This window comes from Lipomyces oligophaga (assembly GCF_038497815.1).
Source record: "Lipomyces oligophaga strain CBS 7107 unplaced genomic scaffold V1516scaffold_1, whole genome shotgun sequence".
NCBI classification, from domain to species: domain Eukaryota; kingdom Fungi; phylum Ascomycota; class Lipomycetes; order Lipomycetales; family Lipomycetaceae; genus Lipomyces; species [Lipomyces] oligophaga.
This window is the reverse complement of record NW_027117785.1, coordinates 486,434-502,667: the sequence shown is the minus strand read 5'-3', so window position 1 is coordinate 502,667 and position 16,234 is coordinate 486,434. Positions and strand designations below refer to the sequence as shown.

General features: G+C 44.1%; 6 protein-coding genes across 6 annotated transcripts; 4 read left to right on the top strand and 2 right to left on the bottom strand.

The window, feature by feature from the left end:
- Positions 1-1,031: 1,031 nt before the first annotated feature.
- Positions 1,032-1,965, top strand: V1516DRAFT_617623 (protein BMH1; the record flags this gene model as incomplete). Its single annotated transcript, XM_066919373.1, has 3 exons — positions 1,032-1,095; positions 1,158-1,464; positions 1,527-1,965. The coding sequence occupies 3 exons, from the start codon at positions 1,032-1,034 to the stop codon at positions 1,963-1,965; spliced, it is 810 nt and encodes a 269-aa protein (XP_066779635.1).
- Positions 1,966-2,657: 692 nt separating this feature from the next.
- Positions 2,658-3,015, top strand: V1516DRAFT_682954 (CTAG/Pcc1 family; the record flags this gene model as incomplete). The annotated part of the gene is made up of 2 exons (XM_066923482.1): positions 2,658-2,680; positions 2,730-3,015. The coding sequence occupies 2 exons, from the start codon at positions 2,658-2,660 to the stop codon at positions 3,013-3,015; spliced, it is 309 nt and encodes a 102-aa protein (XP_066779634.1).
- A 4,602-nt stretch (positions 3,016-7,617) lies between these two features.
- On the top strand, positions 7,618-8,625 carry V1516DRAFT_682953 (zinc knuckle; the record flags this gene model as incomplete). Its single annotated transcript, XM_066923481.1, has 4 exons — positions 7,618-7,649; positions 7,700-7,727; positions 7,770-7,815; positions 7,886-8,625. 4 exons carry the CDS (start codon positions 7,618-7,620, stop codon positions 8,623-8,625), a joined length of 846 nt encoding a protein of 281 aa, XP_066779633.1.
- A 428-nt stretch (positions 8,626-9,053) lies between these two features.
- On the bottom strand, positions 9,054-12,891 carry V1516DRAFT_644661 (Metalloenzyme, LuxS/M16 peptidase-like protein). The gene is made up of 2 exons (XM_066920152.1): positions 12,433-12,891; positions 9,054-12,369 (listed from the first exon to the last, which is right to left on the bottom strand). The coding sequence occupies exons 1-2, from the start codon at positions 12,607-12,609 to the stop codon at positions 9,364-9,366; spliced, it is 3,183 nt and encodes a 1,060-aa protein (XP_066779632.1). The 5' UTR covers positions 12,610-12,891; the 3' UTR covers positions 9,054-9,363.
- A 207-nt stretch (positions 12,892-13,098) lies between these two features.
- V1516DRAFT_619517 (transcriptional activator of glycolytic enzymes-domain-containing protein) lies at positions 13,099-14,571 on the top strand (the record flags this gene model as incomplete). The annotated part of the gene is made up of 2 exons (XM_066919459.1): positions 13,099-13,890; positions 14,170-14,571. 2 exons carry the CDS (start codon positions 13,099-13,101, stop codon positions 14,569-14,571), a joined length of 1,194 nt encoding a protein of 397 aa, XP_066779631.1.
- Positions 14,572-14,627: 56 nt separating this feature from the next.
- Positions 14,628-16,088, bottom strand: V1516DRAFT_667656 (uncharacterized protein). The gene has a single exon (XM_066920886.1). The coding sequence runs from the start codon at positions 15,910-15,912 to the stop codon at positions 14,722-14,724; it is 1,191 nt and encodes a 396-aa protein (XP_066779630.1). The 5' UTR covers positions 15,913-16,088; the 3' UTR covers positions 14,628-14,721.
- Positions 16,089-16,234: the final 146 nt, after the last annotated feature.

Sequence of the window (16,234 nt, the reverse complement as noted above, 5' to 3'; positions counted from 1 at the left end):
AAAGAGTATTCATAGATGTCGCATTTGATTTACATCGAATATAAACCTCGCAGTCTAAACACAGTACGTAACTGCATAACCTACCCAACATATCCTCATCTGAAGCCGTAACATCCGCACCAATCTGTTCCGAAGGCCCTAAACCTACAACGCAGCAGGTTGTTCTCCTCCATCATTTCCCCGTCTCCATGATCATCATCGCATCTCTCGGTCCTTCTTTCGCCTGATCTCGCTATTTGTATCTCGCTTTTGTGCTCCGATTGACGCTCATTTCCACCTATTTTTGTGTGATTTTCTAGGTTAGTTTTATTTCTGTGTCTCCTGCTAGACTGTGATTGTTCTTTTTCCTGTGATTCCGGTCGGTTCGGCTCGCTCTTGTGTCCTCTTCACCCCACCTCACGCTGCGCCTCGCACCCCCTTCGACCTTTGGACCCTGTCACCCTCATCTCCCAATCCACCAGGCTTGATCTGACGGTTTACATCTTTAATTTGATGGTTCCCGGTTCGGCTGATGATATTGCTGAATTGGATTGTTTATTTAGTGGGCTTATTCCACCTTTCGATCCGGATCGTTTACTGTTATGGGCGAGCTATGACGCGTAAACATTGCCCCTCCAGATTAGTGGATCCATCGCGTATGAATATCTGAACGGGATTATTTGGCAATTTTTATTTTAAACGGCATTACTTATTCGACTTCATTCTTATTTAAAGACGTTTGAGTTTAGATTGATTCGTTTTTGCGTGATTGCATTCTCTGGTCGGCTAGACTTCCCTTGGTTCTTAATCCGGTCTGTCCCAGTTGATACGGTCAAGCTCCAATGCCAATAGATCAATCAAAGTTATATCAATTCCATGAGCCTAAATTTTATTTAGCTTCGCTTTGTATTACATTTCTGTTTTAGCGTGTTTGCCTTGATTTTTCACTCGTCCGCGGGGATCGATCGGGATACGCAGTCACAATCAATCACAGCTGGACCTCTTTTGCATTTTGACGCGGGCAAGTTCTAACAACTCATATCACAGATATTATGGCTTCTAGGGACGATTCTGTTTATTTGGCTAAGCTTGCTGAGCAGGCTGAGCGCTATGAAGGTAAGAATATGTATTGATATGTTGATTTTTATCGCCGTAACTGACTTCTCTTCTCCCTCCAGAAATGGTCGAGAACATGAAGCAAGTTGCTTCTGCGGACGACGAGCTTAGCGTTGAGGAGCGAAATCTTCTATCTGTTGCGTACAAAAACGTAATTGGTGCTCGACGTGCCTCGTGGAGAATTGTTTCTTCTATCGAACAAAAGGAAGAGAACAAGGGTAATGAGCTGCAGGTCTCACTCATTAAGGAATATCGTCAGAAGATCGAGGAGGAGCTCGCTAAGATTTGTGAAGATATTCTTGATGTTCTTGACAAACACCTTATTCCTTCTGCCAAGACTGGCGAGTCCAAAGTTTTTTACTATAAGATGTATGTATTTTGTGCTTGTCCTTGGCATCCGGCTGCAATTGGAGAACTAATAAAAATTGTAGGAAGGGTGATTATCACCGTTATCTTGCAGAGTTTGCTGTTGGAGAGAAGCGAAAGGATGCTTCTGATGCTTCTCTAGAGGCTTATAAGGCAGCATCGGATGTTGCGATCACAGACCTGCCGCCCACACATCCAATTCGACTCGGACTTGCGTTGAACTTTTCGGTATTTTACTATGAGATTCTCAATTCTCCCGACCGCGCATGCCACTTGGCTAAGCAGGCATTTGACGACGCGATTGCCGAGCTTGATACGCTAAGTGAGGAAAGTTACAAGGACTCTACTCTGATTATGCAGCTTCTGAGAGATAACTTGACTTTGTGGACCTCTGATATGTCTGACTCCGCAGCTGCTGAGCCCGAGACGGAAGCTGCGCCTGCAACGGATGCTCCTGCACCCGAGGCGGCAGCTGAGTCGGAGCCAGCGCCTACGGCTGCGTAGTAGAAAGTATTTTGTGTCTGCAAAGTTTTTCTCTTTTATTTATTAATCTCTGGGTTTTTCTTCCTATTATTATTTCCTTACTATCTATTTATTTTCTCTGGGTGTCGTCGTTCTGTCGTCATATATATATATATTGCGCAAGTAAATCTTTGTGTTTGTGTTTATTATTATGTTGTCAATGTGTTTTTACTATTTCCCTCGTCTCTCAGCGTCGCTCTTCCTGACGTTCATTTACTTTGTGCAGCAAGTGGGAAATGGATGCGATACCTTTGTTGTTGTTATCATGGACACCGCTGTGAATTGAGAAGGAAAGGAAAGAAGGGTGGATGTAAAATGTATGTATTGCAAAGTAATGATACAATATTTTGTGTAACAACAATGTGACTTCAGCGTAATTGGTGGATTTGATGGAATTGCGTAGAGACAATGAGAACCACATTGCAAAATTGCAAGATCCGAAATTATTTTAAACTTATTTTTGCTGATCTTTAGAAAAAATTGTATCATTTGCTTGAACAGTCAAATGATTAATTAATTATATATATTATAATGTTCAGTTGTGATAGGAGACTCACGAAGATGATATCACGTGGACGATTTTGGAAATACTTTAAGTTAAGTGAAATTTATCGTGGAGATGACAAGCAATAAGGGATCAATAAAGGAGCAAAGAAATACGAGTGGGAAACGTAATGCCTGAGCTATTACATAGAATGTGGGTTTACATATTACTTACTGTAATTTGATTACTGACCAATAAATAGAACGATTCGGATACCGTTTCCTAGTCGCCAGTACGCTGATATTGCATATGCTGCGCTGTCCCCTGATCCAGTGCTTAAGCCTGATCAATTTGATCAAACGCTGAGAGTAATATCTGCTAGTGACGAAGTTCACGAACAGGATCCGACTGTATCAAAATATGAAGTCAATTGCGCGGTCTTAGAGGTCGAGGCGCGTGCTGTTAGTGATCGAGCTCTGAGGGTCGGAACTAATGGATTGTTTGAAAGTTTGCGGGTGGTCGTGGAGTGTTTTGAGCAATTACGGTGATTATTTACGCTTGCGGAATAGTTGAAAATGTTTCGAGAATTGCAATCGAGGATTTTCGGATTGAAGAACTGAGATTGGAATCGGATAGGCATTACATAGAATTCTTCTAATTGAAGTCCGTGCTATACTCAAAAAATGCGCTGAACCAAGGAATCAAGGAAAATTGAAATTGCAAGTCTGGTATTGTCATACTCATAGACAGTATTTCACTAGCAGAAAGTATGCTGAATAGAAGCTTTCATATAGCAACACTACCTTTATATTTGATGGACATATGTCTTTAGCAGATATACCGAGGAAAGTTTCAGCAAATCGCGATTTGTGCTTATTTGGTAAATCGACAAATAAAATTTTCTAGTATGCTAGAACAATACAACGTATGATTTATTGATCTAATATATGATATGAAGGTTGATGGGTACTAAGGTCCCAGCAACTGTGTATCGTCTTGCAGTAATTTGATATCAATCAGTCTTTCGGTTAACTCTTCAGTTTGATAATTTACTTGCCACTTATGATCTGCTATACTCAAACTAACTCCTTCAGACAGTTTCTGTCGGCTGATTCTCAAGTTCGTTCTCTTCAAAATCAAAGCAATACTAGGTCTCCATAGTATCCTTGCATGTCGTCCGAACTGGGGTAATATTAAATTGAAGAATCCAATTCCAAAGTTACTTTCTTTGCATTAAACGAAGAGAGGACAGTACATATAATATTACTTACGTTAGGCATGTAAAGTTAAACAGTCCACACTTACTGGTTTCATTGGTAATAGCTGAGCTGTCACTTCTCTTTCAGTTGTCCCCTAAAAACCTAAATGGCTGAATGTTGGATAATCGAGAAAAATTCTTCACAGTCAAAAATAATCCTGCGTTAAAATTGAAGTTTTGAATCTGCTCCCAAATACCATAAATATCTGATTCTAGAATTCCTGCATGCACACCTTACGGAAATGATATCTCCTGGCATTTTGAGTGAATTTTTCGACTGTACTTACAAAAAACCAATATCCACTATACTTAACGTAACTAATTTTCCCTTGTAGGTGTACTCGAACGTATTGTTGAAATAGTCAGTATCCGTCTTCTAGTCTTGCAGAATTAAAGCGAAACATAATGAAATTTCATCTGTCTTAAACCATTCTAATGTTGAAGAGATGAGACAAGAACCGACCAAAGCAAGACGAGCGACACACTTTAAACTTTTTCATTTCGGCAGGGCTTGCATGAACAGAGTCGCTTTAAGACTGCGATCTTGTGCACGGACATTAATTAAGCTTTCGTCGCGGCTAACTTTACAGTGCCGTCTGCGACTACTTTACTTACCTCTGGAAGCCGTACCAGTTCTGCGTAAAAGCAGAGTGGCATTTCCTGTCTTTAGAACAAATTCAGCTACTCTGGTGGTACTTCGTGGACTCTTGAAGCTACCAACCTGCTTTTATGTGAATAGTAAAGACCGGCAGTAGTGCTGTTTGAGAAGAGCCACGAGCCAAGTGAGATTCATACAAATAGTATAATATTCTTCGCGTCTCCGGTTAATTACTTGGTTTAGAGAAGTAAGCCTTCCTCCTCGAAGAGGTGGTAAATTAAGAAGACTCGGAAACAATTGGCAAATTGGATACCAAAATAATTGGAATCTGGTTGCTTCTGGCTAATGTTTTATGACAAGAATCGAATGTGAAACTGACTCAAAGGTATATAACATATTTCTCACATTTTTAAACTTAGACCTGTTTAGTCAATTGGCCGTCGTTAGATTTAGCAATCGATATAATGCCAGGAAATATTTGTATGAGTAGTATAGATTCAGATTAATCACCAGGAACCGTTCATATTACTTTTTAAACAGGTAAAGCTGTAAATGCATTCCGGACTTAAACGGCAGATACAGTTCAGTGCATGTATATGCTTACTTTCAAAATTGCATATTAGGTATGGCTACCTCTTTCTCAATTATATATTTTCCAGATAGAAGAACTAAATTACTAAGATGAAAACAAAGTATCCGGCAGACATAGTCGTCGTACTTGAACTTTACGGCGAGAATCCCAAGGCTCGGATGAAGCTCTAAATTACTAGAAAATAGAAACAGCAAACTGGCATGTTTAAAATTCAATTTAATAAGTCCATAATCAGATGAATAATCTGGAAACTATCGACACAATAGAAATCGAACCGAGCACGGAATCAAACAGTCAAAATGAGGTATTTGAAAAATGACACCATAAATGTCTTTGTACTGTTCTTGATAAGGCGAATCTCAGCGTGATATCACGAGACTCGGCTAAAACTCAGCATGGTCAGCTTCGCAGCACAATGACAACAAAACTAGTCTATGCAAGCGCTGAGTTGTGATAGCCTAGAAAACTGAAGATTTTTCATGCTCTGCATAGCAGTTTCACTCATATGAACTTAACATAGATTTCTCTTATCGACTTCTGATACTGCACGTTTCGTCCACAAGGTAATACTCGAGTAACCCTCTAGATTTGTAAACTCCAGGCCTCGAACAATCTAATACATTTACGACAGTTTAAATTTACATCATACAGACCCAATCGACTTTAAAATTGCCTTCTTATAATTTATACTGCGCTCGAAGCCAGCATAGCGATGGCTATACCTTGGAAACTATAGAACAGATAGACTAGCAATCCAACTGCACAAAACACGGAGCACTAGACAGTTAGAGTACAAATACACCAAAACTGATAACCAGCAGGCACTAAAGCTTATCGTTATCGTATGAGCACGATGATAGCGATAAAGATACACCTAACCCCCAGCCAACGGACACGAAAGATTGCAAAGTTTGTCTATAATTGGAAGATGGAGCTAGAAAGAACTGATTACGCGACAATGGAACGAGTATCGAAAAAGAGCCCGAGTCGGCGGATCCAGATTCGATAAATTAATGCAAAATCGAGATTATAGGATGGGCGGGCTGTTGCTTTGGCTTGGATCCCGTTCGCTGGGCCCACAAAAAGCCCTGCGACGATTTTGGGCTCGAAATTGGTCAGGACTGTGGCACATAGTTATCGAACCCTCACAGCCTTTGGGGAACTTAGATGAGCTCGCAAAGCTGGTTGGATAATGCTTTGCAGTGGGTTATCACACAATGTGCTAGATGTCGTTCTTCTCTTTTCCAGCCTACAAATCCCGCACGAGCCCATATAGAGATTTGGACCGAAGTAGCCGCCGTAAACGAATATGAAGTTTAAAAAAGAAGGCAGGCATTGTCTATCTGAACTGTCGTTCCCTATCAAGCAAGCCTTTGACTCTAAAGTGGCTGCAGCACGTAAAGACGATGTTCTTCTGGCTCGGTCGTGAACCTGGGCTATTCCAAAATTACTCAGGTCAACGGCGATTGCCAAACGGACACACACAATATATTGATTGCGAGCTTTCATTCAGTATTCGCTTCTGTAAGTCCTTAAGCTCCTTGTATCGGCTTCCCCGCTAGCAGTAGTTAGTGATCATCCTACTTTCTGCCCCTTGCTGAAGCACTACTGGTTGTGATTATACAGTATCCTAGACCCACGTATGCTCACAGACTCAAATGTACTTATATTACTGCCTACATTGCGTTTCGATTTCTGTTCCTTCTTTCCGACTGGTACCGATTCATGCCTCATCGGATCGGGTCTTGCTGGCTATATCTGCATGTGAGTTGACCGGCTATGATTCCTAATGGCCGGTTCTCGCCCGAAAGTATCCATATATCAAGTATTTGACTGAGAACAACGTGAAGATGAATGCAAATTATCTTATTTCTTACTTATATTCGTGAGTTAGAGGTAGTAAAACCTGATTAGATGGAAGTTCCTCGTAAACAAGCTTACTCAGTTCCTCCCACCCAGGATTTTCTGTAGTCTACAGTAGACGATTATCCAATCTCTAGATCGCGATGGATGTATAAACTGCCTTGCAAGATTTGCGGTTGACTGGCATGACTGGTTGACTTTCCCATTTTCCATAGTAAACCGAGAGCGCCGGCGGCCAAACGCCATTCAAACTTTCTTGGTTCTCTGATTCTGTGTTGGTGCCGGACCTGCTGTGCCCGTGCTCGACCTGGTCGACATTGAGGAAAGCGAAGTTAGCAACGACCTTCGCTGACATTTCCCCGGCGCCGGTCCTCCACAAGGGCCACCAAGAAGCTTTTGTTTAGCTAGCTCCTACGAGTCGAAGAGAACGAGGGGAAGAGGGCTAATGCCAAAAAAATAATCTAATCCTAACTGCACTTAATCCTGCCCGAGTTCACTCTGTTCTCTCTCACTCCGTCTTGATACTATTTTTTTATTAGTTATCGCCTTCCTCCTGATAGCAATAATTTTTGTTGCTGCTCTATCTCCAATACCTTTTCTCTCATTTCTCCACTAACTTCAATCTTCTCTCCTTCGAAGTTCGTACGGACGGATTCATTACTTCCGTTATCTAAGAGACGAATCCACACGCGCTCACTTGCAGTCTTATCAAACCGTCAATCGACTACGCTTTCTTCTCGCTTTCTTCCCACAAATCTCTGACCTTATCAGTCAATTGATCGACACTCTTTTTCGATAAATATTCACGCAGACAAATTCTTTACATTCTTCGATACTACATGTCTTCTCTATCTCGGAGAGCTTGCTACAAGTAAGTGCTCGTATTTCTACTACAGATTCATTTGCCAATAATTATCCAAGATGCGGCAACATTGGTCATTTTGCGGAGGTCTGTAGCTCACCTGAGCGACTCTGCTATAATTGCAAGCAGCCCGGCCATGAGTCCAATGCCTGTCCTCACCCACGAACAACTGAGAGTATGTCTAATTTTTTTTGCCTATATGCCTTAAAGAAGTCACCGTATTGACCAAGCTCTTTTCTCTTTAGCGAAGCAATGTTATCACTGTCAAGGACTTGGTCATGTTCAAGCGGATTGTCCAACTCTGCGGATGTCTGGAGCGCTCATTCCGGGCCGTTGCTATACTTGTGGCCAACCGGGTCATCTTGCACGCAATTGTGTAAGTCTCGCTGCTGCCTCTGGAGCGAATCCTGCAGCAGCTGCCTCTGTCGCTTCTAACTATGCGGCAGCCTATCTAATGCAGAACTCTGCCGCTGCCGCGCAGGCCGCTGCCCAAGCTGCAGCATTTAGAGGTGTTCCTATGCGTACAGGAATTGTTCCTCGACTAGGGTATAGCATTCCTACTTCTGCCGCTGCCGCTGCTGTAGCTGCCGCTGCTGCTAGCGCTCCCGGCGCGCGTGCAGCTACATGTTATAAATGCGGAGGTCCAAACCATTACGCTCGAGATTGTCAAGCGCAAGCAATGAAGTGCTACGCCTGTGGCAAGCTCGGCCATATCAGTCGGGATTGTACGGCTCCTAACGGAGGTCCCTTGAGCACGGCTGGCAAGACCTGTTACCGCTGTGGAGACCAGGGTCATATTAGCCGAGAATGTCCGCAAAATTCTGGCAGTACGGCAAGTACACCTACTTCTGAGCTTCCTTCATCGTCTCTTGGTTCGACTCCATCGTCATTGACCGAGGCATCGACTATTTCGGTTGACGAGCTTGCTTCTACTTCTCCTGTCGTCGTCGTGAATTCGGTGACCGCGTTGGAAATCCCGGTCTAGTTCATCTGTCACCGTGTATTTATCTATATATAAATCTAGTTAACGAATTTTCCTTTTTATTTGCGGTTAAGTCAGGCTCTGGTTTTCTTTTTTTTTCTTGCGCATCTCGACGTTCCTTGTGTTCGCCTTGGTTCTTGGGCTATTTTGACATTCTATCTTCTCTTTTCAAATCTGGGTTCCTCTTAATTTCTATTATCCTCCGATTCCTTACAGCTTTCTTTCTCTCTACAATTGACTTCAATTCCAGTTCAATTCCTCTTCTTCTCACGCTCTCTTAATAATCTATTAATCATACATAATGGCTGACTTTTCATTGCATGACTTCACGCGCTCATGCTCTTTTCCTATTTATTTCTGCTTTTGTTTCCTCCATTTGGTATATTTTCATGATATCGCTCTCGTTTTATAACTGGTAAAAGTTAATTTATTTCTGTTCACTATATATATTTATATTACAATATATTTATTTTTGCTCTGCTGGGTCAACTATCTTATCGTACAGTGATATTAAAAATCGGTCCTTATCAAGATCGCACTCTGTTCTGGATCCGATTGTACAGCGTGATTCAACGTGATCAGACAGTTGTGTTCTGTGAGTGGCGGTCGATTACGGACTAATTACCGGTGCTGAGAAATGGTAGCAATGTAATATCTAATTTAGAAGACAAATTGCGAATTACAAATTCGCATTCTGAAATACATGTACAATACAGTATCCAGATTATATATTACTCTTGTTCAAATATCGTCGTCGTCGTCGTCATCTGAATCCTCTTCTTCGTCACTGCTCGAATCAACCTCTTCACTTGCTTCTGATTCGTCCTCATCTTCGTCACTGTCTTCGTCATTTTCGTCATCAAGACTAGCAGTATCAAAGGGATCCAGCGAAACTGAATATCCCAGCTTCTCTAACGCCACCGATATCTCCAACGACTTCACCGGATTGCAGACAACAAAAACACTACTTTTCCTGGCGTCGAACAAAGGCAGAATCCAGCGCCGCATAACGTCGACTAACTGGGTTTTCGTCACTTGTCGTACTTGCTCCAGCAAATCTTGGTCCGCCTGTCGGCCTCGACCGCGCAGAACTTGCTGCAGAAACTTCCGTTCAGCTGCACTCATCGCGTTGATGCCATCACTCGCAATGTCAGAGACAATAATGCTCACTGCAGACTCGATGATCATCCCTTCAAATTCTTCAGTAGCAGAAGTCGATACCCCTGCATATGCTTCTGCGATCGCTCTCGCGGCCTCAATTGAGCCAACTACCTCCGCTGCGCGATCAACTCGGAACACAATTCGACCGGGCTCGATCAAGGCTTGGATCCATGCGCCATAGGATAACCCTGCGCCGCGTATGCCTCTCCACAATGGCCCTTCGACCAGGTTTAAGTACGATAAAGCGACAGTTAATGCGGGAATGTCCCTGTCGTTAAACTTACTCGGTCCGTTCGTCATAAGCGACATATGCGACGACTCTGTCGATGGCAGCGGCATGATGTACGCTTTGCCGCCGAGGCTCTTACCTTCGTCACTCAAAACATCCAATGTCCGAGGAATTCCATGTAAATCCGCCGTAGACTCGATAACCATTTTGCCTGATTCCTTTACAAATTTTCTAGCCCAGCTCGATACTGGCCGCTGCAGCCTCGTCATATCACTGAACACCAGCACACGCATATTGTTAAGAGTGAAAAATGATTGCCGAACCAACTCCAGCTTGGAAATCAACTGCATGGGATCTCGTTCTATCTGGTCGCTCAATTCCTTCAGTAGTTTCTCAGAAGCTAACTCATCATCAGCCAGCGCTCCGGATCTTGATGACAGCAACGTCTGCTTGATTGCGGACTGTAAAACAGAATTCCCATCTCGCTTCTGGTCGGCAAGTTCCAACAGTAGCTTATCTAGCAGCACTTGTAGTCGGGTCGGATCAAACTTCGTTCTCCACATCAATTGTGAAATCAGCTCGATTACTGATTCGTATCGTTCTGGAACCAGCTCAAAATCAATTACAATAGTCTCATTGAAATCTCGGTTATATCCGGTCAGATATCCGTAAGAGGTGGTTTCTCGAGTAAGAGTATTGACGACTTCTTCGTAACTTAAAACAGTGCCGTCTTCAAGCTCGATGGGCGTTGAATACATGCTTCCCAATACAATTTTGAGGAATGGGAGAAGTTCCTCGGAGACGGCCGAAGTGGAAAGCAATATTTTGATTGAACAAAACGAAGAAGTAACATGCTCGAAATGCAAGTACAATGGAATCGTTTCACCTCCATCACCATCAACTAGCTCTTGTATAGTGTTACCAGAAACAGGAGCGTCTGGTGATCTAGCTGTTCCTGCCGTAGCCGTAGTTGACTCAATCAGCTTGATCGATGTCGGATCCGGTGTTGTGAATTCACTAAGTAATCTATCTGGAATTTTGCGCTCGTTTTCCTCATTTGCAGCTTGCAGTTTCTCTTCAAGCTTAGCTAGACCTTCCTTTCCTAATTCCTGTCTTGTCGTTCGAACACGTTCTTTAGCATCAATTCTAATTTTTTTCGCTAATGAACTTGACGGCTCGGCAAGTGTTGCAACATGTGGACGATTAACAAGCCACATCCGCATAAACGCTGTCCATTGTTCGATCGACCATTGTGCAAGATCATAGTATACTTTGATAGTCCCTAGCCCGGATTTTAAAGTTGATCCATCAAGATTACCATATAGAAAATCAGTCACAGCTGATCGTGCGAGTGTAGAAGGATACATCTCGGCAGTCTGGATAGCTAAAAGCCGTTCACGTTCAATAATATCTCGCATACGAACCAGATCAAACTCCCGTCTCGCATCGTCAGAATGAGCCTGAAGAACTTCTTCAATAATTGAATGCACATTTTCAAGTTCTGAAGTAGGAACGTTCGAATACCAAAGCGAATACTCAGTAACAAGATACGACTCATCGAAAACATCAACCTCTGAACAAAGCGGATCATCGATCTCAATTAGACGCTTGTGCATTGGTGAAACATCAGAAACACATAGATAGTTTAATAAAACATATAATGCAGTGACATTCAAGTGATCATTAACATTAGGACCCTGAAAAACTAGCATGAGATGGCCGGACGACTCGTCGGTATCGGGGAAGAAAAATTTCTTTACCAAAGTCTTCTCCAACAGAGGTATTTCGCCCGAGTCAACAAAAGGACGTTTATTAGAGACTTTGGGTAAATCAGGAAGAGTATCATCGAAAGCCGATACAGTTTCCAGCATTTCGGATTCATCCACGGGTCCCACTAATACAAGACAAAGATTGTCGGAGCGGTAGAGTGAGTGGTAAAATTCACGGATCCGGTCAGCAGTTAAAACACGCAGAGCATTCAATAGACCGCCAGTTTCGGACGCGTAGGCGCAATTGGCCGATTCATACAACAACTTATGAGCATGGAAAATGGCCATGCTAATGGGATCATTTTCGGCGGCCTGCATCTCTGAGAAAACAACACCTTTCTCCTTGCCCTCGCCGTCGACATGATAGACCTCAGTATAGCAAGCCGAGTCGGTCAAGGTTGGGTGAACAAGATGGTCAAGATATACAGGAAGCAGAGCACGAAAGCTTTGCCATCCTGCGGATTCTAAAGTATATCTTGTGACATCAGTTTCGGTGGTAGCATTTGTGTTTGAAAATGCCTTGTTCCCAAGAGTGTCTAAAAGACCTTTGTACGGATAGTTTTTGGAGCCCATGAAGATGAGATGTTCCTATTCGCTGGTCAATCAATCAGTCAAACCGGAAAAAGAGGCCCTAATTAAGATCTCACTCACCAAAGTGTGCGGACATCCGGAATCATCATGAATTTCGGTCGCTACTGCGAATGATCCATCGACCATTGGTCTGTCTTTTTGGAACATGATCAACTGCAGTCCGGTTCTGCTCGACCGCCATTTAGCAATCTTGCCAGACGTATAATCCGGTTCAAACTCCACAACAAGCTCCATCATTAATTTCTGGCTTAATTTTTTTATTTCTAAGCACTACTTCTCTGCGTTTCGGTGGAGGCCAGTCTCGCCAATCCACTTACTTCAACGGGTGCTATACTACTACAACTACTCTACAACTGCACTACTACAGAATATGGTCCAAGTCGACCTTGACGGACTTACCCCAACCCTATTACGACTCTCGACACAGGTTGAATCGTCTAATTTCCCGATTTCCGCGCCCGATTTTGCGACTTTTTCGACTCTTTCTTTGTTGTCTGTTCGCTCGGGTTTGCTCCGCTTTGAACTCTGGCGCGCGTTGTTTACGTTTTACTCAGTTGAGCTTTCTGCTTGTACTTGTAAACAGGTAGACGCGTCTCTCGTCTCGACGCGTCTGGTCTATTTGTTCTTTGCTCTTCCGTCAATCCCTTCCTCAGGCTCTCCGGCTCCCCGCTCAGTCACTGCTCCGTTGGCTGACCGTCCATCGTCAGGTCGACACCGCGTCTTAGCATGCCTCGTTCAGGCGACGTGCGTCGTTGGGATGAGCATATCCTCAACGAACCCACCGCAGCTCCCTCTCCGAATGGAATTCTTACGGACGACCATGTACGGATGATTATTAACGAGCTCAAGAACCATTTCCAGACCTCGCTCGGGTTCAACTCAAACTCTTACACCCGTCTTCTTAGTGACTTCCAGTATATTGGTAACTATGTCCGGTCGTCGTCCGATCAAACAAACGTCAAGTTTGAGGATCTCCAGAGCCAGATAGCCTTGCTCACTGACGAAGTCAAAACTTTAAAAGCGTCTCTTTCGCAGGAGGTCGAATCCATCGAGTCTTTTCGTCAAGAAGTTCGGCACAACTATCTGTCTCTCGCTGAGTCTATCCAGCAGCAGCAACAAAAAATGATCCAGCTGTCTTCCACTCTTGTCTCTGCAGCAGGGTCCGGTGGTCTTGCTCCCACATCTAGAACCGTGTCTGACCTTGAGCGTGAGCTTGATCTTGTCACGGCGGCAATGCGCCGTGTCTATGACCAGCTTGATCATCTAAGGGACGATGTTGCTTTGCCTCAGTTGCAGCCACCTAACTCATCTACCTCTCAGCGCTCCTTGCACTCATCTCCTCAACTGCGAGGTCCTCCATCATTGCCTCCTGCTCAGGGACCCGCTATTCATAATCTCGCTCCTCTATCACAAATACAGCGACCCTCAATAGCTCAACAGCAACCTACTCAGCAATCTCAACAGTTACAACAGCAACAGTCTCAGCATTTGCAACAGCAACAACAAGCACAAGCACAAGTACAGCAGCAACAGCAACAGCAGCAGCAAGTACAGACGCAGCAACAGCAACAAGCACAGCAAGTACAACAGCAGCATCTACTACAAATGCAACCGCAGCAGCCTCCGCAACCTCCTCAGCTAAGGTCCGGGCCTCCTGTGTCTCAGGCCCCACTGAATCAGCAGATTCCTACTTTACCAGCTACACAGCAACTTATGGCCCTCGCTAGTGTTACGTCACCCTCTGCCGCAACGACCCGACGAGCTCCATTGCGACCTCAAGCAAATGCAACTGCACAGCAATCACAAGGCGGAGCTCAACGTCAACGAACCACGTCTGCAAATCCAAGTTCAGACCGACGAAGCGATACTTCAAACCTCATGTACGCCATGGCCGTTAATCTGCGAACAGTCAAAGATATGTGGACTGAATATGCGCATGGTCTCAACGATGGACCGGCTATCCGCCAATTAGAAAATCAGCATGGCACGACCTGGCGCGGTGGTGCCCGGTCCGCTCAATCAAGAAAGTTCCAGCGCCAGCGTGCTCTATACGACGCAATCGAGAAAGGCATTGACACTGGCAAATCTGCGGAAGAATGCTGTCAAGACCTCGAACGTCTACGTACTCGCCCCGACGGAAAATGGCAGTCTTTAACTTGGCTTCTGCATAACATTCCTCCCAATATGTTCGACAATTAAACATTGCTCTTCCAATTTGTATTTTTATGATCTCTCGGCCCATTTCAAATAATTAATTCAAATTCAACAAGAATGTATTAGTATACTATATTGTACAATTAAATAGAATTCGGATCCTAGCGTATCACACCGGCAGCCGTATCTCATGCATTACCACTCTTCTCGACGAAAGTTCCGAGGGCCCATGTAAGGAACCTGTCTTGCTCCATACTCTTGTACCTCTCGAGAAGATCTCCCCCCTGTTTCATTAGAAGCACGATCAACTTCTCCATTTGTAAGAGTGAGATACCGTCCACTCTTTGCTGCAGATGGGATAAATAACTCGTACCCTCGCTGATTATCGCGAGTATAACCTTCTTCAATAATTACGCCTTGCATACCAGCAATTCCAGAGCTTTTTGAGATATGGGGTTCTGGTATTGACATTCCGGAAATAGACCCTGGTCCCTTGTAGTATCCTGACGGACCAGGCGATATTGAGCGATCTTGTGGATAGCTGATCTGTGGTGGCTGGGGAGGAAGCGATTCGTAATGACGGTCAGCTGGGGTAGGAACATGAGCTGTCGGAATTTCATAAGGTCTTCCGTAGTCATCTTGACGCGGTATATCATATTGAGGATCGTATGGTCGCGGAGATGGCGGAACATTATGTCGAGATTGCATCATGTAATATCCCCCTGGGGCACCTACAGATGGGGGTTGACCTGATGGAGGTGGATAACGCATATTTCGCTCATCTTCCCACTCCCTCTTACGCTTGTGTTGATCATCCATTCCTTGCGTTGGAGGAGGATACCCGTAGTCGTAAAGTGATGGGCCAGGAGGATAGGGCTGACCATACGGAATTCTCCCTTGCGGTGGTCCTATTGGTGGTCCCGAAGGACCAGGACGGCTATTACTGTAAGGATCACGAGTATATACTGACGGAGGTATCGGATATTGTTGTGAAGATGCATAGCCAGCATAGAAATCTTCAGGTCTATAAGGATCATCTTGGTGATACGAATCATCACGGCGATGATTCGAACGAGCGTCTTCACTGCTCACAGGAGGAGATACTTTTAAAGAGGGACTGTAGGAGTCGTGCAAGACAGGAGAAGGTGCCCGGTATGGGCCCATCTGAGCATTTTGAGGGGCTACAGCAGGTGTAGCAACAGGTGGAGATGCAGGAACAGACACCAGCGAACTCTTTCCAGAATCCTGATTCAGAACAGAAGAAGATTTGATGGAAAACTGAGGGTATACTCCGGCTTGTACACGTTTCCGTAAATCTAATAATTTCTGGCATTCGGCTGCGGAATCGAACGGTTGTGCGGTGTTGTTGACGGTAGCGGAGGCCATTATAAGCTGACGCCTTAATCCACTCCACTCGAAACTCGAAATGCGAAATACAAAACGAAAGCAGCAATCGGGCAAAAGATCAAACTTTGATTATCCCAGTCGATTGTGTTTCACTAAACACCTACTGACCAGCAGTACCAGCTAGTGATTATATATATAATCTGGTCCACACTCTCACGAACTGCTTCTCGAATTTCTTTTCGACCGAATTCATTCTCAAGCAAAATGATTTTAAGCACGTGATTTCGCGTTGCACGTGAGAGTCCGTTCACGTGCAGCCGTTCTGACTCGTCTGGGGACAGAGTCATTAGAATAAACAAAA